Here is an 18518-nt window from a genome sequence, read left to right on the forward strand (position 1 = left end):
GTGGGGCACGGGACAAAGTGTCTGCCACGAACATCTCCTTGCCTTTGCGGTACACGATTTCGAATGTAAAACGCTGCAGCTGCAGCATCATTCGCTGCAAGCGGGACGAGGCTGCGTGGATGGGCTTGTTTAAAATAGAGACCAGCGGCTGGTGGTCTGTTTCGATGGTGAAAGTTTTTCCCAGAACGTAGTCTCTGAATTTGGAGCACGCGAACACCACGGCAAGGAGCTCCTTTTCAATCTGCGCGTAGCGCTGTTCAGCAGGGGTCATTGTGCGAGAGGCATAGGAGACGGGCAGCTGTCGGTCGTCGTAGAGCTGCAGGCAGGCAGCACCAAGGCCGAACCGAGATGCATCGCAGGTGAGGACAATTGGCCTGTTCAGGTCGAAAAACTGCAAAGTCGGGGTCCGTGCGAGTCTGGACCTCAGGGCCACGAAGGCCGATTGGTGGTGCGGGAGCCAGACCCAGGCATTGTCCTTCTTGGTCAGCTCCCTCAGGGGGGCACTCAGTTCGCTGAGGTCGGGTATGAACTTACCCAAGTAGTTGACCATGCCCAGGAAGCGCTGCAGGCCGGGCACGTCAGTGGGAGCGGGCATTTCGGTGATCGCCGCCGTCTTCGCGGGGTCTGGCTTCAGGCCCCCCGCCGTGAAAACGTGGCCGACGTAGGTGACTTCCTCAACGCGGAACCGACACTTCCTTCGATTAAGCTTGAGGTTGATCTCACGAGCCTTGTCCAGGACCTGGCGGAGGTGTCGGTCATGCTCAGCGACGTCCCTCCCGTACACCAGGATGTCATCCACGATGATGGCGCACGGCAACCCAGCAAACAGCTGCTCCATCGTACGCTGAAAAACCTCGCTTGCCGAGTTGATCCCAAAAGGCATGCGGAGGAAACGGAACCTGCCGAACGGTGTGCTGAAGGTGGTCAGGAAGGAGGAACGTGCATCCAGCGGTATCTGCCAAAAGGAGCTCTTGGCATCCAGGACCGAGAAAACCGTGGCTGGACCGACCTGTGCCGCGACGTCCTCCACCGTCCGCATGGGGTAGTGCGGGCGTTTAATAGCCAGGTTCAGGTCCTTGGGGTTGATGCAGATCCTGATCTCGCTCGCGTCCTTCTTGGCAGCGACCACCATGGTGGAGACCCACTGGGTGGGGGCACTCACCTCCTTGAGGATGCCCATGTCCACCATGCCACGTAGTGTGGACTCCACGCGGCCCTTCATGGCAAAAGACACACGGTGGGCCGGTCTGACCACTGGGTCGACCCCCGGGTCCACAACGATCTTGTAGGCACAGGGCAGCTTCCCCAGGACGTCATCAAATCGGTCAGGGTACTCGATCAGGGGGTCCATGGGGGCCTGCACCAGGTGGATGTCGCGGTGAAATGAGACCAAACCAAAGTCCTGGCATGCACGGGCGCCCAGCAGGGTGACGTTTTCAGATGCTAGCAGGAGGAACGTGAGGGGCCGAGAGGTCTCCAGAACAGTACAGATAACCGTTGCCTTTCCCACGGCAATCAGAACGCCTCCCCCATAGGCATGGAGGCGGGAGTTGTCAGGAGTAACCCTCTCCCCCGAACTTATCTGCTCGAAGAGGCCCACAGACATAACATTTGCAAACGCCCCAGTATCGACCTTGGCAGGGAAGGAGTGTCCATTGACTGTAACATGCACGGATGGATCCGTTATCAATGCAGGTGCTCCCAAGAGCGAAAACACCAGAGAGTCTCCATGGGAGGAAGTCGTATCTGAGCCATGGAGTACCTCATGTTGGTACCGGGAACCGGTTGCGCTATCATCGTTGGCAAGGTTGTTTAGACTCCCTCTAGGAGCAGGGACAGGTCTCCCACGAGAACGACAAGCTGCAGAAAAATGGTTCTGCTTCCCGCAGGAATTACAAGTTTTGCCCTGCGCTGGGCAAACGTTATACCTGTGTGACGAGAAGTTGCAGTTTGGGCATCTGCGAGGGGTGACCATAGCGGGCGCGGAGGGGGCGACCCGGGTCTGCGGGTCATTCAATCGCCGGCGGCCGGTGAAATTTATGTCCTGGGGCGCCGGCCGAGATACTGAGCCAACAGCAGAGGCCATGCGTGCGGCATGTATGGCGTCCGTCAGCGACAGGTCAGGCTTCATCAGGAGCTCATCCCGCAGCTTAGAGTTTAGGAGACCGTTGACCAGGACGTCCCTGATCATCTCGTCGGGTGTAATCGTTTGAAGGCGGCACCGCCGAGCCATATGTCGTAAAGATGCAATGAAGGCGTCAACGTGCTCCCCTGGAGTCTGACGCCGCGAGAAAAAGTTGAAACGTTCGATAATGTTATTGGTGGGTATATCGCACAGGGCAGTGAACTTAGCCATGAGACATACCGGGTCGTTGCGGTCCTCCGGAGGGACGAATTGGAACGACGCATAGCGTTCCATTGCCTCCGGACCAGCCAGGTTGAGGAGCAGGTGAGCTTTTATCGCAGCAGTTGCATCAGGATAGGCAATCGCTATATAGTGTTCGTAGTCCCGCTGGAAGACAGTCCAGCGGTGCACTATGTCCTCATCGAAAACGAGCGTGTCCGGACGACGACACGAGGAAGACATGGCAAAGTGTAAGGAGGGGACACAATTGGGAGAAACAAATGATAAACTAAAAACCGATAAACAGGAGACGCAAGTCTACCGATCTGACACCATGTAAAAGGATGCCACTCGTAGGCAGAGTCTTTTACTATATAAGTTTATTAATGACACTACACATACATTATGCCCTAGCTGTCCGTGGTCATCACTGGCACTAGAGAGCGAGCTGGAGGTGGGGAAGTTACAATTATACCAGAGACAATGGGGAGTGGTTAGTAGTGGTGAGGTCACTATGTTAAAGGAACATGCACTGATCTACAGGAAGAAACTGTCCCTGAGTCTGGAGGTGTGTGTCTTCACACTCCCGTACCTTTTGCCCGATGGGAGAGGGGAGAAGAGGGAGTGGCCGGGGTGCGACTGGTCCTTGGTTACGCTGTGCGAACGGACGATCAATGGTCGGCATCGGCTCGGTGGGCCAAAGGGCCCGTTTCCATGCCGCACGAGTCTTGGAAGTTAAGTCTCTGAATAGACTAGTTGCAAGAAAAGTTGACTTTCATAGCGTGGCTGTGTTCTGCAGCTGCGGCTCACCGGCAGTCTCTCTGTCTTTTTTTTTGTTTTTTGTGTCATCGTTTAATTGTACGTTTTATTTTATTTTTAACTCTGTATATGTGGGGGGTGGTGGGGGGGTTGGGGGAAACCTTTTTTCAAATCTCCTCCTCAACGGAGATGCGACCTTTACCGTGTCGTATCTCCGTTCGCGCTACGACCTAATATCGTGGAGTCGGCGGCCTCCAGCTGGGATCGACCTTGAAAACTCCGGTCGCAGGGCCTGGACTTACCATCTCGGAGGCTTCGGCCGTGGGCCCTGCAGACCGCAACATCGGGAGTTCGCAGGTCCCTGGCTGGCGACCGGCTTTCGGGAGCTCCAGCCGTAGCAGCTTCAACCGCCCCGAAGTGCGAGGTACGATCGACCCGCTCGCAGGCCCTTCATCATCCTGCGTGGCTCGGCCGCAGCACTTTCCATCGCCCGGTGGGGGCTCAGGACCTTCATCGGCCTGCTCGGCTCGGCCCTGGGACTTACCATCGCCCGGTGGGGGCTCAGGACCTTCATCGGCCTGCTTGGCTCGGCCCTGGGACTTACCATCGCCCGGTGGGGGCTCAGGACTTTCATCGGCCTGCTCGGCTCGGCCCTGGGACTTTCCATCGCCCAGTGGGGGCTCAGGACTTTCATCGGCCTGCTCGGCTCGGCCCTGGGACTTTCCATCGCCCATTGGGGGCTTCAAAAAGTTGGGAGCCTCGATCACCTCGTGGCACCACGGGAGAAGAAATCAGGAGGAGATAAGACTTTGCCTTCCATCACAGTGAGGGTGTGCCTAGAGCAATCACTGTGATGGCTGTTTGTGTAAAAAATTGTGTAAAAATTGTATCTGTGTGTCCTGTGCTTTTTGTTGTCTACTGCCGGACCCTGACGTGAGAGGACGCTGGCGTTGTTTATTCACCGCTTCTCCGTTAGGATAGTTTGTCTGTTTGTTTTTATGTTTGATTGTTTATGTAAAGCGCTTTGAGCACCTGATAAGGCGCTATATAAAATAAATGCTTATTATTATGCTTATTATAGCTATATAAATATATATTCATCTTTTTGAATGGACTTACCTGAGGATTTGTAGTAATGTAAAATCCTGGAACTCCAGCTTTCTCCAGTGTGTTTTGTTGATCAATCACTTTCTGATCCAACTCCAAGACTATCTTCTCATCCATCATCCTTTGCTCATCTTTAACCCTCTGCTCCAAGGTCTGGAAAACAGTGACTGGTTTAGTTTTTGGTTTAACGGTGATGAGCGTTTGTTGGCGTTGGGCTTATATTCACTGGAGTTTCAGAAGAATGAGGGGGAACCTCATTGAAACGTACCGAATAGTGAAAGGCTTGGATAGACTGGATGCGGAGAGGATATTTCCACTGGTGGGAGAGTCTAGGTCACAGCCTCAGAATTAAAGGACGTTCTTTTAGGAAGGAGATGAGGAGGATTTTCTTTAGTCAGAGGGTGGTGAATCTGTGGAATTCTTTGCCACAGAAGGCTGTGGTGGCAACGTCAGTGGATATTTTTAAGGCAGAGATAGATAGATTTTTGATTAGTGCGTGTGTCAGAGGTTATGAGGAGAAGGCAGGAGAATGGGGTTGGAAGGAGAGATTGATCTGCCATGATTGAATGGCGGAGTAGACTTGATGGGCCGAATGGCCTAATTCTACTCCTATCACTTATGATCTTATGATATAATGTGTGGGAAGGTACTGCAGATGCTGGTTTACACTGAAAATAGACACAAAAAGCTGGAGAAACTCAGCAGAGAAAAGAAATAGGTGATGTTTTGGGTCAAAACAGATTCAAGGACGTCAAGAAGTGTCGACCCAAAACATCACCTATTCCTTTTCTCCAGGGGTGCTGCCTGATCCACTGAGTTACTCTAGCTTTTTGTGTCTATCTTTAGTTTTTGGTTTATTATTTAAAATCTTTGTTTTGCATGGTGGCCAACCAACATAAATACAATCACGCCAGATGGATAGGTTGGCTACAGGTAGATAAGGCGGCTGTTGGCACACTGGCCTTCATCTGTCTGCCAAACGCAGGCAGGTGGGACCAGTGTAGATGGGGCATGTTGGTCGGCGTGGGCAAGTTGGACCGAAGAAGAGGTTTCCACGCTGTGTGACTCTAAGCACAAGAAAACCTCCTTGTGTGATGGCAGATCAAAACAAGGTACGGTGGCGCAGCGGTAGAGTTGCTGCCTTACAGCGAATGCATCGCCGGAGACTCAGGTTCGATCCTGACTACAGGCGCCATCTGTACGGAGTTTGTACGTTCTCCCCGTGAGATTTCTCCGAGATCTTCGGTTTCCTCCCACACTCCAAAGACGTGCTGGTATGTAGGTTAATTGGCTGGGCAAATGTAAAAACTGTCCCTAGTGTGTGTAGGATAGTGTTAATGTGCGGGGATCGCTGGGCGGCGCGGACCCGGTGGGCCGAAGGGCCTGTTTCCGCGCTGTATCTCTAAATCTAAAAAAAGAAAAATCTAAATGGTATTTTCCGTTGTGAAGATATATTTATGGGCCAAATAACGTGATTCTGCTCCTATGACCTGTGGAGAACACCAGCAACAGCAGGTGATTAGCACGGTCTTACCTCCAGCTCCGGTTGCTGTGTTGCCCGTAGCACGGTTAGATTGTGAGCCTTGCAGCCCTCTATTGCCTCCTTGTGTTTTCTCAAGAGCTCCTGTTTAAGTGCTTAAAACCAAACAGAAATGTTAAAATTTCTAAGAACCTATTTTACCAAAGAAATATGATAATAAAATGAAGGTATTTATTCACAAAATGCTGGAGTAACTCAGGTGGTCAGGCAGCATCTCAGGAGAGAAGGAATGGGCGATGTTTCGGGTCGAGACCCTTCTTCAGACTGAAGGCTCTCGACCCGAAACATCGCCCATTCCTTCTCTCCTGCGATGCTGCCTGACCTGCTGAGTTACTCCAGCATTTTGTGAATAAATACCTTCGACTTGTACCAGCATCTGCAGTTATTTTCTTATGATAATAAAATGCATAATTTTGAAAGTATACGGCGATCTCAAAATTAACTTTTGATACAAGGTCTTTCTCATAACTTAAGTAGAAATAGCATTGTCAGAGTGGGGGAACAGCATCTCATATTTCGCTTGGCCAATGGTACGAATATTGATTTCTCTAACTTCAAGTAATCCCTGCATTCCCTCTCTCTCTATCCCTCCCCACCCAAGTCACACCAGCTTCTCGTTTTCACCCAACAGCTAACAATGGCTTGTCTCTTTTATCGTCGTTACTTTTTTGCAAAACTTTCATTCCTTGTTCTTTATATCTCCACATCAACGTCCATATCTCTTGTATCCTTTTTCCCCCAGCTCGTCTGAAGAAGGGTCTCGACCCGAAATGTCACCCATTCCATTTCTCCAGAGATGCTGCCTGTCCTGCTGAGTTACTCCAGCTCTTTGTGTCTATCTTCGGTTTAAACCAGCATCTGCAGTTCCTTCCTCAGCATTAATAATAACAATAATTTTTTATTTGTCATATGTAGGTTGGCACAGGGTCAACGGTACAATGAAATGTATTTGACAAGACAACGGGTCACCTCAGCAGTAATATTCCAAGTCAAGTCAAGTCAAGTCAATTTTATTTGTACAGCACATTTAAACACAACCCACGTTGACCAAAGTGCTGTACATCAGTTCAGGAACTAAGAACGAACATACAATGGCACACAAACATAACAGCACATACATAAACAGTTCACAGCACCCCCTCAGAGGGCCTCAAACGCTAGGGAGTAGAAATAGGTTTTGAGCCTGGACTTATAGGAGTCGATGGAGGGGGCAGTTCTGATGGGGAGAGGGATGCTGTTCCACAGTCTAGGAGCTGCAACCGCAAAAGCGCGGTCACCCCTGAGCTTAAGCCTAGACCGCGGGAAAGCTGTCCAGGAAAGCTGCCTTTTACCACAGCGTTGACTTGCTTATCAAATTTGAACACAGAGTCAAATATCACGCCAAGGTTTTTGACATGCGGTTTGACTAGGGAGGATAGGCTTCCAGGGGGGGGGGGGGGGGGAATAGGATGACCTCAGACTTTCTCTCGTTTAGTTGAAGGAAGTTCTGTGCCATCCAATATTTTATGTCTTCAAGGCAGTGCATGAGGCTGATTAAATTTGACCGGTTGCTGGGTTTCAGGGGGAGATAAAGCTGTGTGTCATCCAAGGATAAATAAGATTTAAAAAATGACATTAGTAAGGTAAAAAGACAATATTAAAAATAGGTAAAAAGACAATATTTAAAATAATCAACATATATGATGTGAAATGTGTTTATGAGTTCAGAAGCCTGATGGACTGATGGTAGAAACTGTTCTTAAGTCTGGTGGTATGCGCAACCATACTCCTGTATCGTCTGCCTGACGGTAACAAGGAGAACAGCCTGCGTGCTGGGTGGCTGTGGTCCTTGATGATGCTGCGTGCCTTCCGCAGGCACCGCCGGTAGAACATGTCCTGAATGGCCGGGAGACAGTTGCCAGTGATGTGCTGTGCCGTCTTCACCACTCTCTGTAGTGATTTGTGGCTGTGGGCAGAACAGTTCCTGTACCAGACTGTAATGCAGCCCGTCAGCAGGCTCTCGATGGTGCATCTGTAGACGTTTGTGAGGATGCTGGCGTTCATGCCAAACTTCCTCAGTCTTCTCAGGAAAAAGAGCCGCTGGTGGGCCTTCTTTGTTATTGTCGCCGGCTTCTGCACAGAGCGCCAGCACGCTTCCCTCTCTTTGCTTTACTCCTCCGCCGTGCAGGTAGACAAAACACCCAGGGCAGGCTGTCGTCTGTGTTACCAATACCTGGCTTAAAGTCCGCGTTGGCTGACGTTCCCATCTCCAAAGATGGAAGTTACTGCATAACTGGTGCAGTAGCGTTACAATGCTTACTTGGATCAATTGCTCCAAATCGTCCTTGATCGAAAGATGCAGCATGGAAGCAGGCCCTTCGGCCCGCCGAGTCCATGCCGACCACTGAGCACCCTGTTCGCACTAGTTCTATGTTATCCCGCTTTCTCACCCACTCCCGTCACACGAGGCCATTTACGAAGCCAACTAACCTGTAATCCAACACGTCTTTGGGGATATGGGAGGAAACGGGCACCCGGAGGAAGCCCACAGTCACAGGGTGAAGGCGCAAGCTCCATACAATGAGCACCGAGGTCGGAATCGAACCCGGGTCTCTGGCACTGTGAGGCACAGCCTTGTGGCACGCTGATATTTTGGTCTGATAATCCATCTGTGTGGGCCTCAGAATGCTTTACTACATCAAGGCACTGTTTAAATGAAAATTGATTTAAATTGGCTCTAAATACCATTGAAGCCAAATGGAGGCAATATTTAAGGCCTTCCCGAGGTGCTGTGGCAAGTCCCAAAGACTTGTGGGATTGTAGGTTAATTGGCTTCTGGAAACATTTCCCCCGGTGTGTCGGAAATGAATGAGAAAGAACATAGAAAATAGGTGCAGGAGGAGGCCATTTGGCCCTTCGTGCCAGCACCTCCATTCATTGTGATCATGGCTGATCATCCACAATCAATAACCCGTGCCTGCCTTCTCCCCATATCCCTTGATTCCACTAGCCCCTAGAGCTCTATCTAACTCTCTTTTAAATTCATCCAGTGAATTGGCCTCCACTGCCCTCTGTGGCAGAGAACTCCACAAATTCACAACTCTCTGGGTGAAAAGGTTTTTTCTCACCTCAGTTTTAAACGGCCTCCCCTTTATTCTTAGACTGTGTGGCCCCTGGTTCTGTTTTTTTTAGACTGTGACCCCTGATTCTGGATTTTTAGGCTATGGCCTCTGGTTCTGGAACCAGTGTGAATGGGTGATCGATGGTCTACCTTGGATTCAGTGGGCTGAAGGGCCTGTTCCCATGGTGTATCACTAAACTAAAACTGAACTAGTGTGCTTGTTTCAATAGACGATAGGTGCAGGAGGAGGCCATTTGGCCCTTCAAGCCAGCACCGCCATTCAATGTGATCATGGCTGATCAGTCTCCAAAGTCAACCAGGTTATTCAGAGAATTTTGTGCTGTTTGGAGATACACCCTGGAAAAAGGCCCTGTCTCTAAATAGCACAAAATTCTCCAGGATAAACCTGAAGTTAACTTTGGTGACTGAAAGCAGGGACAATTTTAGATTAGAGGTGCTGCATGGAAACAGGCCCTTCAGCCCACCGAGTCATGCCGACCAACATGCAGACTCATTCTTCTTTATAGTCTGAGCTGTTTAAAGCGTGGTTCTCAATCCGGGATAGCAGTCGTTTAACTCATTGTCACGTGTACCGAGGTACAGTGAAAAGCTTTTGTCGTGCGCTATCCAGCCAGCAGAAAGACAGTACAGATGCTCCCCGACTAACGATGCTTCGACTTGCGACGTTTCGACTTTGCGATGGTGCAAACGGCAGCGGCCACGTGATCAGGTGTATTAAATGCATTTGGACGTACGATATTTTTGGTTTACGATGGGTTTGTCGGAACGTGAGCCCATCGTACGTTGAGGACCACCTGTACGTGATTACAATCGAGTGGTTTACAGTGTACAGATACTTGGTAAGGGAATAACGTTTACTGCCAGTAAAGACCGATCAAAGGTAATCGGAGGGTCACCAACGTGGTAGATAGTAGTTCAGGACTGCTCCCGAGCAGTACCCACAATGTTCCTACCTCTGTGCTCACTGTGCAGCTTCAAGCGTTGGTTGTAGAGATTCTTCTCAGTCAGATGTTGAATCTCAAGCAAACCCTGCACAATCTCAAAGACAGTGCCATCAATCAAGGCCAAGGCCAGGTTGCTCAGTATGTCATACGACAATCGCTGTTGGCACGAGCTTTAAGAAGGAAGAGAGTCAATAATCAAAAGCTAATATCTTATCGGTTTAGGTTAGTTTAGTTTAGAGATACAGCGCGGAAACAGGCCCTTCAGACCAACGAGTCCGCGCCGACCAGCGATCCCCGCACATACACATACGGGGGACAATTTACACTTATATCAAGTGCACAAACTCAATCCAATTAACCCATGAGCCTGTACGTCTTTGGAGTGTGGGAGGAAACCGAAAATCACGGACAAAACCCACGCAGGTCACGGGGAGAACGTACAAACTCCGTACAGACATAGTGGGGATCGAACCCCGGTCTCTGGCGCTGCAAACGCTGTAAGGCAGCAGGTCTACCGCTGCGCCACCGTGCATGCCACCCACTGAGGATCTAAGGCCGAGACAAGGGAAGGCCCCTCACCACAGCTGGGAAAACAATCTTAAAGTAGGTGGAGGAAAGAAAAATAGACTGACACAAAGTGCTGGAGTAACTCAGAGGGTCAGGCAGCATCGCTGATAAAAGCGAAGGAAGTTTGAAAAAGGGTCCCGGCCCGAAACGTCACCTAACGTTTTTCCCCAGACTCCAGTACTTTATTTCTATCTTTAAAATTCTAATTTTGATTGTTTGAAAAATTCAGCATGGAAGCATGCCCTTTGGTCCACCAGATCCCAACCTGAGCCGTCGTCTATCCATGTGTTCCAGAGTTTAGTTTAGTTTGTCACGCGGAAAGACAATACATGATTACAATTGAGCCATTTACAGTGTACACGTTACACGTTACACGATAACGTTATCCCCGATAAGGGGATAACGTTTAGTACAAGGTAAAGCCAGTAAAGTCCGATCAAGGATACTCCAAGGTATTTATTCACAAAATGCTGGAGTAACTCAGCAGGTCAGGCAGCATCTCAGGAGAGAAGGAATGGGCGACGTTTTGGGTCGAGACCCTTCTTCAGACCCGAAACCCGCTGCCTGACCTGCTCGCCCATTCCTTCTCTCCCGAGATGCTGCCTGACCTGCTGAGTTACTCCAGCATTTTGTGAATAAATACCTTCGATTTGTACCAGCATCTACAGTTATTTTCTCAAGGATACTCCGAGGGTCACCAATGAGGTAGATAGTAGTTCATCACTGCTCTCTGGTTGTGGTAGGACGGTTCAGTTGCCTGACAACAGCTGGGAAGAAACTGTCCTGCTGAGTTAATTCAGCATTCAAGTTCTGGCCTCAAGACCAGAGTTGCATCATGTGAACTTATCACTCCACTACCTTGACAAGTCTTTGACTAGATTCTGCAGCTTAGAGAGAAGGTAGTAGTGCTGTTCCTGCCGTTTGGCGACAACCACTGGATCTTCATACAGCCCAGGGATTTTGTTCATGTTGGATTGGAAGTCTCGCAATGCTCGTTGCCTTCAAATTGAAGCCTCCTTTCCCTGCAAGAGAAATTCAGCAGTTTAACAAAAATACACAAACAATGTAACTAGAGTGCAGAATGCTGAACGTTTCCCCACAAAGTATTGCACGGTTTATCTTTGTGTCAACTGATACATTTGATGTAATTGCATGTTTGAATGGCTATCATACCCTGATTTTGTATTCTGTACCTACTTTAGTGTGGGGTCAGAAACCATGATACAGAAACAAAGGGAAGCTTGTCCCTCACCCTGGCACATCCCCATTACTCTCTCAATTCTATCCCCCCAGTCAGATCCCCTTCCATCTATATCCTATATCCCTTATCCCCCCCCCCCCATCCTCCACAGGCTTTTCATTTTATTCCACTTCTCTTCTCTCCTTGTCTGGCATTCTTTCACCTCCTTTTCATCAGCTCATAAGCGATAGGAGCAGAATTAGGCCCATCAAGTCTACTCCGCCATTCAATCGTGGCTGATCTCTCGATCTCTCTCTCCCTCCTAACCCCATTCTCCTGCCTTCTTCACATAACCCCCGACACCCGCACTGATCAAGAATCTATCTATCTCTGACCAGCACCTCACATAGAGAAGGTTAGACGCAACATGCTGGAGTCACTCAGCGGGACAGGCAGCATCTCTGGAGAGAAGGGATGGGTGATGTTTCGTGTGGAGACCCTTCTTCAGTCTCGACCTGAAACGTCGCCCATCACCTTCTCGCTCCAGAGACGCCACCTGACCCGCTGAGTGACTCCAGCATGTTGTGTCTACCTTCGATTTAGACAATAGACAATAGGTGCAGGAGTAGGCCATTCGGCCCTTCGAGCCAGCACCACCATTCAATGTGATCGTGGCTGATCATTCTCAATCAGTACCCCGTTCCTGCCTTCTCCCCATCCCCCTGACTCCGCTATCCTTAAGAGCTCTATCTAGCTCTCTCTTGAATGCATTCAGAGAATTGGCCTCCACTGCCTTCTGAGGCAGAGAATCCCACAGATATACAACTCACTGACTGAAAAAGTATTTCCTCGTCTCCGTTGTAAATGGCCTACCCCTTATTCTTAAACTGTGGCCCCTGGTTCTGGACTCCACCCAACATTGGGAACATGTTTCCTGCCTCAGAAGGCAGCTCTTGTTCTTCTCCAAGAAGCCCTTCTTGCTTAAGTTAAGTCCATACTCCACCACCTCCAGTTTTAAATTCCATTTGGGATATTTTGGAGGAGCAAGAACCAAGAACCTAGTTGAGCCTCAGCAACAGCAGCACATCCCTGGTCTGGTCCCGTGATCTCGAAAGGGGGGTATGGGAAGAAGGCAGGAACGGGGTACTGATTGAGAATGATCAGCCATGATCACATTGAATAGTGGTGCTGGCTTGAAGGGCCAAATGGCCTCCTCCTGCACCTATTGTCTATTGACAATTAATGCGTGCGTTTTCACCTCTTCCCCTTCGTCACTTACTCAACCCCACAACAGTGCTGAACCACCATCTGGGGAGGGGAGGGGGTCGGGGAGGGGGTCGGAGGGGGAGCAGGAGGGGGGGAGGGGGAGCAGGGGGAGGGGGAGCAGGGGGAGGGGGGAGCAGGAGGGGGAGGGGGAGCAGGAGGGGGGGGAGCAGGAGGGGGGGCAGGAGGGGAGGGGGGCAGGAGGGGGGGAGAGCAGGAGGGGGGGGGAGCAGGAGGGGGGGAGCAGGAGGGGGGGGAGCAGGAGGGGGGGAGCAGGAGGGGGAGAGCAGGAGGGGGAGAGCAGGAGGGGGGAGAGCAGGAGGGGGGGGCAGGAGGGGGGGAGAGCAGGAGGGGGGGGGGAGAGCAGGAGGGGGGGGAGAGCAGGAGGGAGGGGGGAGAGCAGGAGGGGGGGAGAGCAGGAGGGGGGAGAGCAGGAGGAGGGGAGAGCAGGAGGGGGGGAGCAGGAGGGGGGGGAGCAGGAGGGGGGGAGCAGGAGGGGGGAGAGCAGGAGGGGGGGCAGGAGGGGGGGAGAGCAGAGGGGGGAGAGCAGGAGGGGGGGAGAGCAGGAGGGGGGGGAGAGCAGGAGAGAGGGGGGAGAGCAGGAGGGGGGGAGAGCAGGAGGGGGGAGAGCAGGAGGGGGGGAGAGCAGGAGGGGGGGAGAGCAGGAGGGGGGAGAGCAGGAGGGGGGGGGAGAGCAGGAGGGGGGGGGAGCAGGAGGGGGAGGGGGAGAGAGCAGGAGGGGGGGAGGGGGTCCGCGGGGAGAGGGGGTCCGCGGGAGAGGGGGGGGGGAGAGCAGGAGGGGGGGGAGAGCAGGAGGGGGGGGAGAGCAGGAGGGGGAGTGAGCAGGAGGGGGGGGAGAGCAGGAGGGGGGAGCAGGAGGGGGGGGGGAGAGCAGGAGGGGGAGTGAGCAGGAGGGGGGGGGAGAGCAGGAGGGGGAGTGAGCAGGAGGGGGGGGGGAGAGCAGGAGGGGGGGAGAGCAGGAGGGGGGGAGAGCAGGAGGGGGGGAGCAGGAGGGGGAGTGAGCAGGAGGGGGGGGAGAGCAGGAGGGGGAGTGAGCAGGAGGGGGGGGGAGAGCAGGAGGGGGGGAGCAGGAGGGGGGGGGGAGAGCAGGAGGGGGAGTGAGCAGGAGGGGGGGGGGAGAGCAGGAGGGGGAGTGAGCAGGAGGGGGGGGGGAGAGCAGGAGGGGGAGTGAGCAGGAGGGGGGGAGAGCAGGAGGGGGGGGGGAGAGCAGGAGGGGAGTGAGCAGGAGGGGGGGGGAGAGCAGGAGGGGGGGAGAGCAGGAGGGGGGGAGAGCAGGAGGGGGGGAGCAGGAGGGGGGGGAGAGCAGGAGGGGGGGGGGAGAGCAGGAGGGGGGGGAGAGCAGGAGGGGGGGGGAGAGCAGGAGGGGGGAGGGGGAGCAGGAGGGGGAGTGAGCAGGAGGGGGGGGGAGAGCAGGAGGGGGTGGAGCAGGAGGGGGGGAGAGAGCAGGAGGGGGGGGGGAGAGCAGGAGGGGGGAGGGGGAGCAGGAGGGGGAGTGAGCAGGAGGGGGGGGAGAGCAGGAGGGGGGGGAGCAGGAGGGGGGAGAGAGCAGGAGGGGGGGGGAGAGCAGGAGGGGGGGGGAGAGCAGGAGGGGGGGGAGAGCAGGAGGGGGGGAGAGCAGGAGGGGGGGAGCAGGAGGGGGGGGGGAGAGCAGGAGGGGGGGGAGAGCAGGAGGGGGGGGGAGAGCAGGAGGGGGGGGAGCAGGAGGGGGGGAGCAGGAGGGGGGGAGCAGGAGGGGGGGGGGGAGAGCAGGAGGGGGGGGAGCAGGAGGGGGGGGGAGAGCAGGAGGGGGGGGGAGAGCAGGAGGGGGGGGGAGAGCAGGAGGGGGGGGGAGAGCAGGAGGGGGGGAGAGCAGGAGGGGGGAGCAGGAGGGGGGGGGAGAGCAGGAGGGGGGGGAGCAGGAGGGGGGGGGGAGAGCAGGAGGGGGGGGGAGAGCAGGAGGGGGGGGGAGCAGGAGGGGGGGAGCAGGAGGGGGGGGGAGAGCAGGAGGGGGGGAGAGCAGGAGGGGGGGAGCAGGAGGGGGGGGGAGAGCAGGAGGGGGGGGAGCAGGAGGGGGGGGGAGAGCAGGAGGGGGGGGGAGCAGGAGGGGGGGGGTGAGCAGGAGGGGGGGGGTTCGGCGGTGTCAGGGCCGCGGGTGGGGGCGCACAAACCCACATGAAGCGTCAACCCCAAAGATACTAGAGGAGCACGATAGACCACTCGACCCTAAACACCGTCACGGCGCCATTTTAGCGGCAGAAACTTGCAGAAACATTTAAAAAGAAAAATAACAAAAACCTGTGAGTTGATGGATGAGATATATTCTGCATTTTTATGGGATCGTCACACATACTGTTCCCCCAAAACACTGATTACACTGCGAGAGGCAGGGCGAGCGGCGGGTTTTGCTTACTAAAATGGCGCCTTTGCGTACTACACTTCAGTATTACACCCCATTCCTTCTCTCCTGAGATGCTGCCTGACCTGCTGAGTTACTCCAGCATTTTGTGCATAAATACCTTTGATTTGTACCAGCGTGTGCAGTTAGTTTCTTACACTTCAGTATAGGCGATTTCGACGGAGTGGTCTATCTTGCTCCTCTAGTATCTTTGGTCAACACTGCGAGCGCCCGCCCGCCCGGCCGCCATCTTGGCCCAGGGGATCACGTGACGGGGGGGAGGTGGAGTAAGGAGAAGCCCAGGGTTTCTGCAGACGATCAGTGTCTGAAGAATGGTCTTCACCCGTCCCTTCTCTCCAGAGATGCTGCCTGTACCGCTGAGTTACCCAGCTTTCTCTGGCCATCTTGTGTCTGGCGTCTCTATCCAGCGCCATCTTGTGTGTGGCGTCTCCGTCCAGCGCCATCTTGTGTGTGGCGTCTTCGTCCAGCGCCATCTTGTGTGTGGCGTCTCCGTCCAGCGCCATCTTGTGTGTGGCGTCTCCGTCCAGCGCCATCTTGTGTGTGGCGTCTTCGTCCAGCGCCATCTTGTGTGTGGCGTCTCCGTTCAGCGCCATCTTGTGTGTGGCGTCTCCGTCCAGCGCCATCTTGTGTGTGGCGTCTCCGTTCAGCGCCATCTTGAGTGTGGCGTCTCCCTTTACCTGACAGAACATGTCATGAACACAATGCTGTCCATCCTACATCTTAAGTTAACCTGGATGGGCACACTTGGACCATTGTGTGCTGGTCTGGTCTCCTCATTGTACGCGGGATGAAGAGGCTTCGGAGAGGGAGCAGAGGAGGTTCACCAGGATAGTATTTGAATTAGAGAAACATAGAAAATAGGTGCAGGAGGAGGCCATTTGGCCCTTCGAGTCAGCACCGCCACTCATTGTGATCATGGCTGATCATCCACAAGAGAGATTTAGCTGTCTAGAGAGTGTGTAGGAAAGAACTGCAGATGCTGGTTTAAATCAAAGGTAGACACAAAAAGCTGGAGTAACTCGGCGGGACAGGAAGCATCTCTGGAGGGGAGGAATGGGTGACGTTTTGAAGAAGGGCCTCAACCTGAAACGTCACCCATTCTTTCACTCCAGAGATACTGCCTGTCCCGCTGAGTTACTCCAGCGTTTTGTGTCTAGCTGTGTAGAGAGGTTGGATAAACCTCCCTTCCATTGATCCCATCTACACCACGCTGCTCAAGAAGGACGCCAACAAATTCAAGGACTCATCTCTCTTCCCTCTCTCATCGGGCAAGAGGTGACAGAGGTTTTAAAACTTATACCTCCAGATTCAGGAGCATTTTATTCCAGCTGTTTTCATTAGCTACAGTGCGGTCCGAACCTCCCATCTCCCAGAATGAAGAAGAGCCTCGACCTGAAACGTCGCCCATTCCTTCTCTCCAGAGATGCTGCTTGTCCCTCCGAGTTACTCCAGCATTTTGTGTATATCATCTACCTTATTGGAAACCTTTGAACTTTCTTTACTCGTGCTTTGTTGGACTTCAATGTTATATCTTTGCCCTAAATATTATACCCTTAAAATACCCACTAAATGTTGTACATGTGCATTGTGGATGACTTGATTGTAATCATGTACAGTCTTTTCTTTGACTGGATAGCACGTAAACAAAAGCTTTTCACTGTACCTCTGTACACGTGACAATAATAAATAAAACGAAACTGAGCTGCTGTTCTGGTTTTTTTCAGGTCACACCATCTACAGACTCTTTCATCTTGATAGAAACTGGGACGACTGCCTGTGGTGATGGGAAATAATAAAATTAGGGCGAATCCACTCAATTTCCAATGCAAGGTGTTGAAACCTTGGGCTGGAAAGCCTTATACATTGTGGGAAAGTATAATTAGGATTAATTAGGATCCTGTTTCTAGGTGATTTTCATTAGTACAGTTGTCAGGGGTTATGGGGAGAAGGGAGGAGAATGGGGTTGAGAGGGAAAGATAGATCAGCCATGATTGAATGGCGGAGTAGACTTGATGGGCCGAATGGCCTAATTCTGCTCCTATTACTTATAACCTTATAACTCAACAGGTCAGGCAGCATCTCCGGAGAAAAAGGAGGGGTGACGTTTTGGGTCGGGAACTTTCTGCAGACTGATTTTTAAACTGAGACAAGGTCTAAGAAAACTCACTATGTGATGATATTCTCCACTGGGATGGAAATGCAACACTTCCATGTCCACTTGATTAGTATGGGTGTTAGGGGTTATGGGGAGGAAGGCAGGAGAAATGGGGTTGAGAGGGAAAGATAGATCAGCCACGATTGAATGGCGGAGTAGACTTGATCGGCCGAATGGCCTAATTCTGCTCCTGGAACTAATGATCGTATGAAGTAGTATAAAATGGGACTGAATAGAGCAGTAGCCAGCCCGTTGATTGTATTAAATCAAGAGTGTTTATTGTCATATGTCCTAGATAGAGCAAAGAAATTCTTACGTGCAACGTCAGGCGGCACCATGGCACAGCGGTAGAGTTGCTGCCTTATAGCGAATGCAGCACTGGAGACCCGGGTTCAATCCCGACTACGGGTGCTGTCTGTTATGGAGTTTGTACATTCTCCCCGTGACCTGCGTGGGTTTTCATTGACATCTTCGGTTTCCTCCCACACTCCAAGGACGTGCAGGTTTGTAGGTTAATTGGCTTGGTAAATGTCAAATTTGTTCCTAGTGGGTATAGGATAGTATTAATATGCGGGGATCGCTGATCGGCGCGGACCCGGCGGGCCGAAGGGCCTGTTTCCGCCCTGTATCTCTAAACTAAAACTAAACTAAACAGAATAGGTGAACATAGTACAGTGTAAACAATCAAACTACCCATCCTACCACAACCAGAGAGCTGTCCTGAACTACAATCTACCTCTTTGGTGACCCCCAGACTATCCTTTATCGGACTTTGCTGGCTTTACCTTGCATTGAAAACATTATTCCCTTATCATGTATCTGTACACTGTACACTGTGGACGGCTCGATTGTAATCATGTATTGTCTTTCCACTGACTGGTTAGCACGCAACAAAAGCTTTTCACTGTACCTCGGTACACGTGACAATAAACTAAACTGAACTAATAATAAACAAGTAAAAGAAGTTCAGTGAAAAAGAGGTTCAGTGTGTGTGTATATATACACATACTCACATATACACATATATATTATATTTAGATAGACTCAAGAAGCTAGAGTAACTCAGCGGGTCAGGCAGCATCTCTGGAGAGACGGAATGGGTGACGTTTCAGGTCAAGACCC

At 52.3% G+C, this 18518-nt stretch overlaps 1 protein-coding gene across 1 annotated transcript; it reads right to left on the bottom strand.

Moving 5' to 3' along the window:
• Positions 1–3119: 3119 nt before the first annotated feature.
• On the bottom strand, positions 3120–11350 carry dgcr6 (DiGeorge syndrome critical region gene 6). Its single transcript, XM_078421836.1, has 5 exons — positions 11241–11350; positions 9825–9985; positions 5745–5845; positions 4223–4363; positions 3120–3143 (listed from the first exon to the last, which is right to left on the bottom strand). Exons 1-5 carry the CDS (start codon positions 11348–11350, stop codon positions 3120–3122), a joined length of 537 nt encoding a protein of 178 aa, XP_078277962.1.
• Positions 11351–18518: the final 7168 nt, after the last annotated feature.

This window comes from Rhinoraja longicauda, chromosome 25, assembly GCF_053455715.1.
Source record: "Rhinoraja longicauda isolate Sanriku21f chromosome 25, sRhiLon1.1, whole genome shotgun sequence".
NCBI lineage: Eukaryota > Metazoa > Chordata > Chondrichthyes > Rajiformes > Arhynchobatidae > Rhinoraja > Rhinoraja longicauda.

Coding starts and splice junctions, on each gene's coding strand:
- dgcr6 (XM_078421836.1), bottom strand. CDS start 11,350: ATGAACAAAATCCCTGGGCTGTATGAAGATCCAGTGGTTGTCGCCAAA. Junction 5,846..9,824: donor GCTGCACAGTGAGCACAGAG/GTAGGAACATTG, acceptor TTTGGTTTTAAG/CACTTAAACAGGAGCTCTTG. Junction 4,364..5,744: donor CACAGCAACCGGAGCTGGAG/GTAAGACCGTGC, acceptor ACTGTTTTCCAG/ACCTTGGAGCAGAGGGTTAA.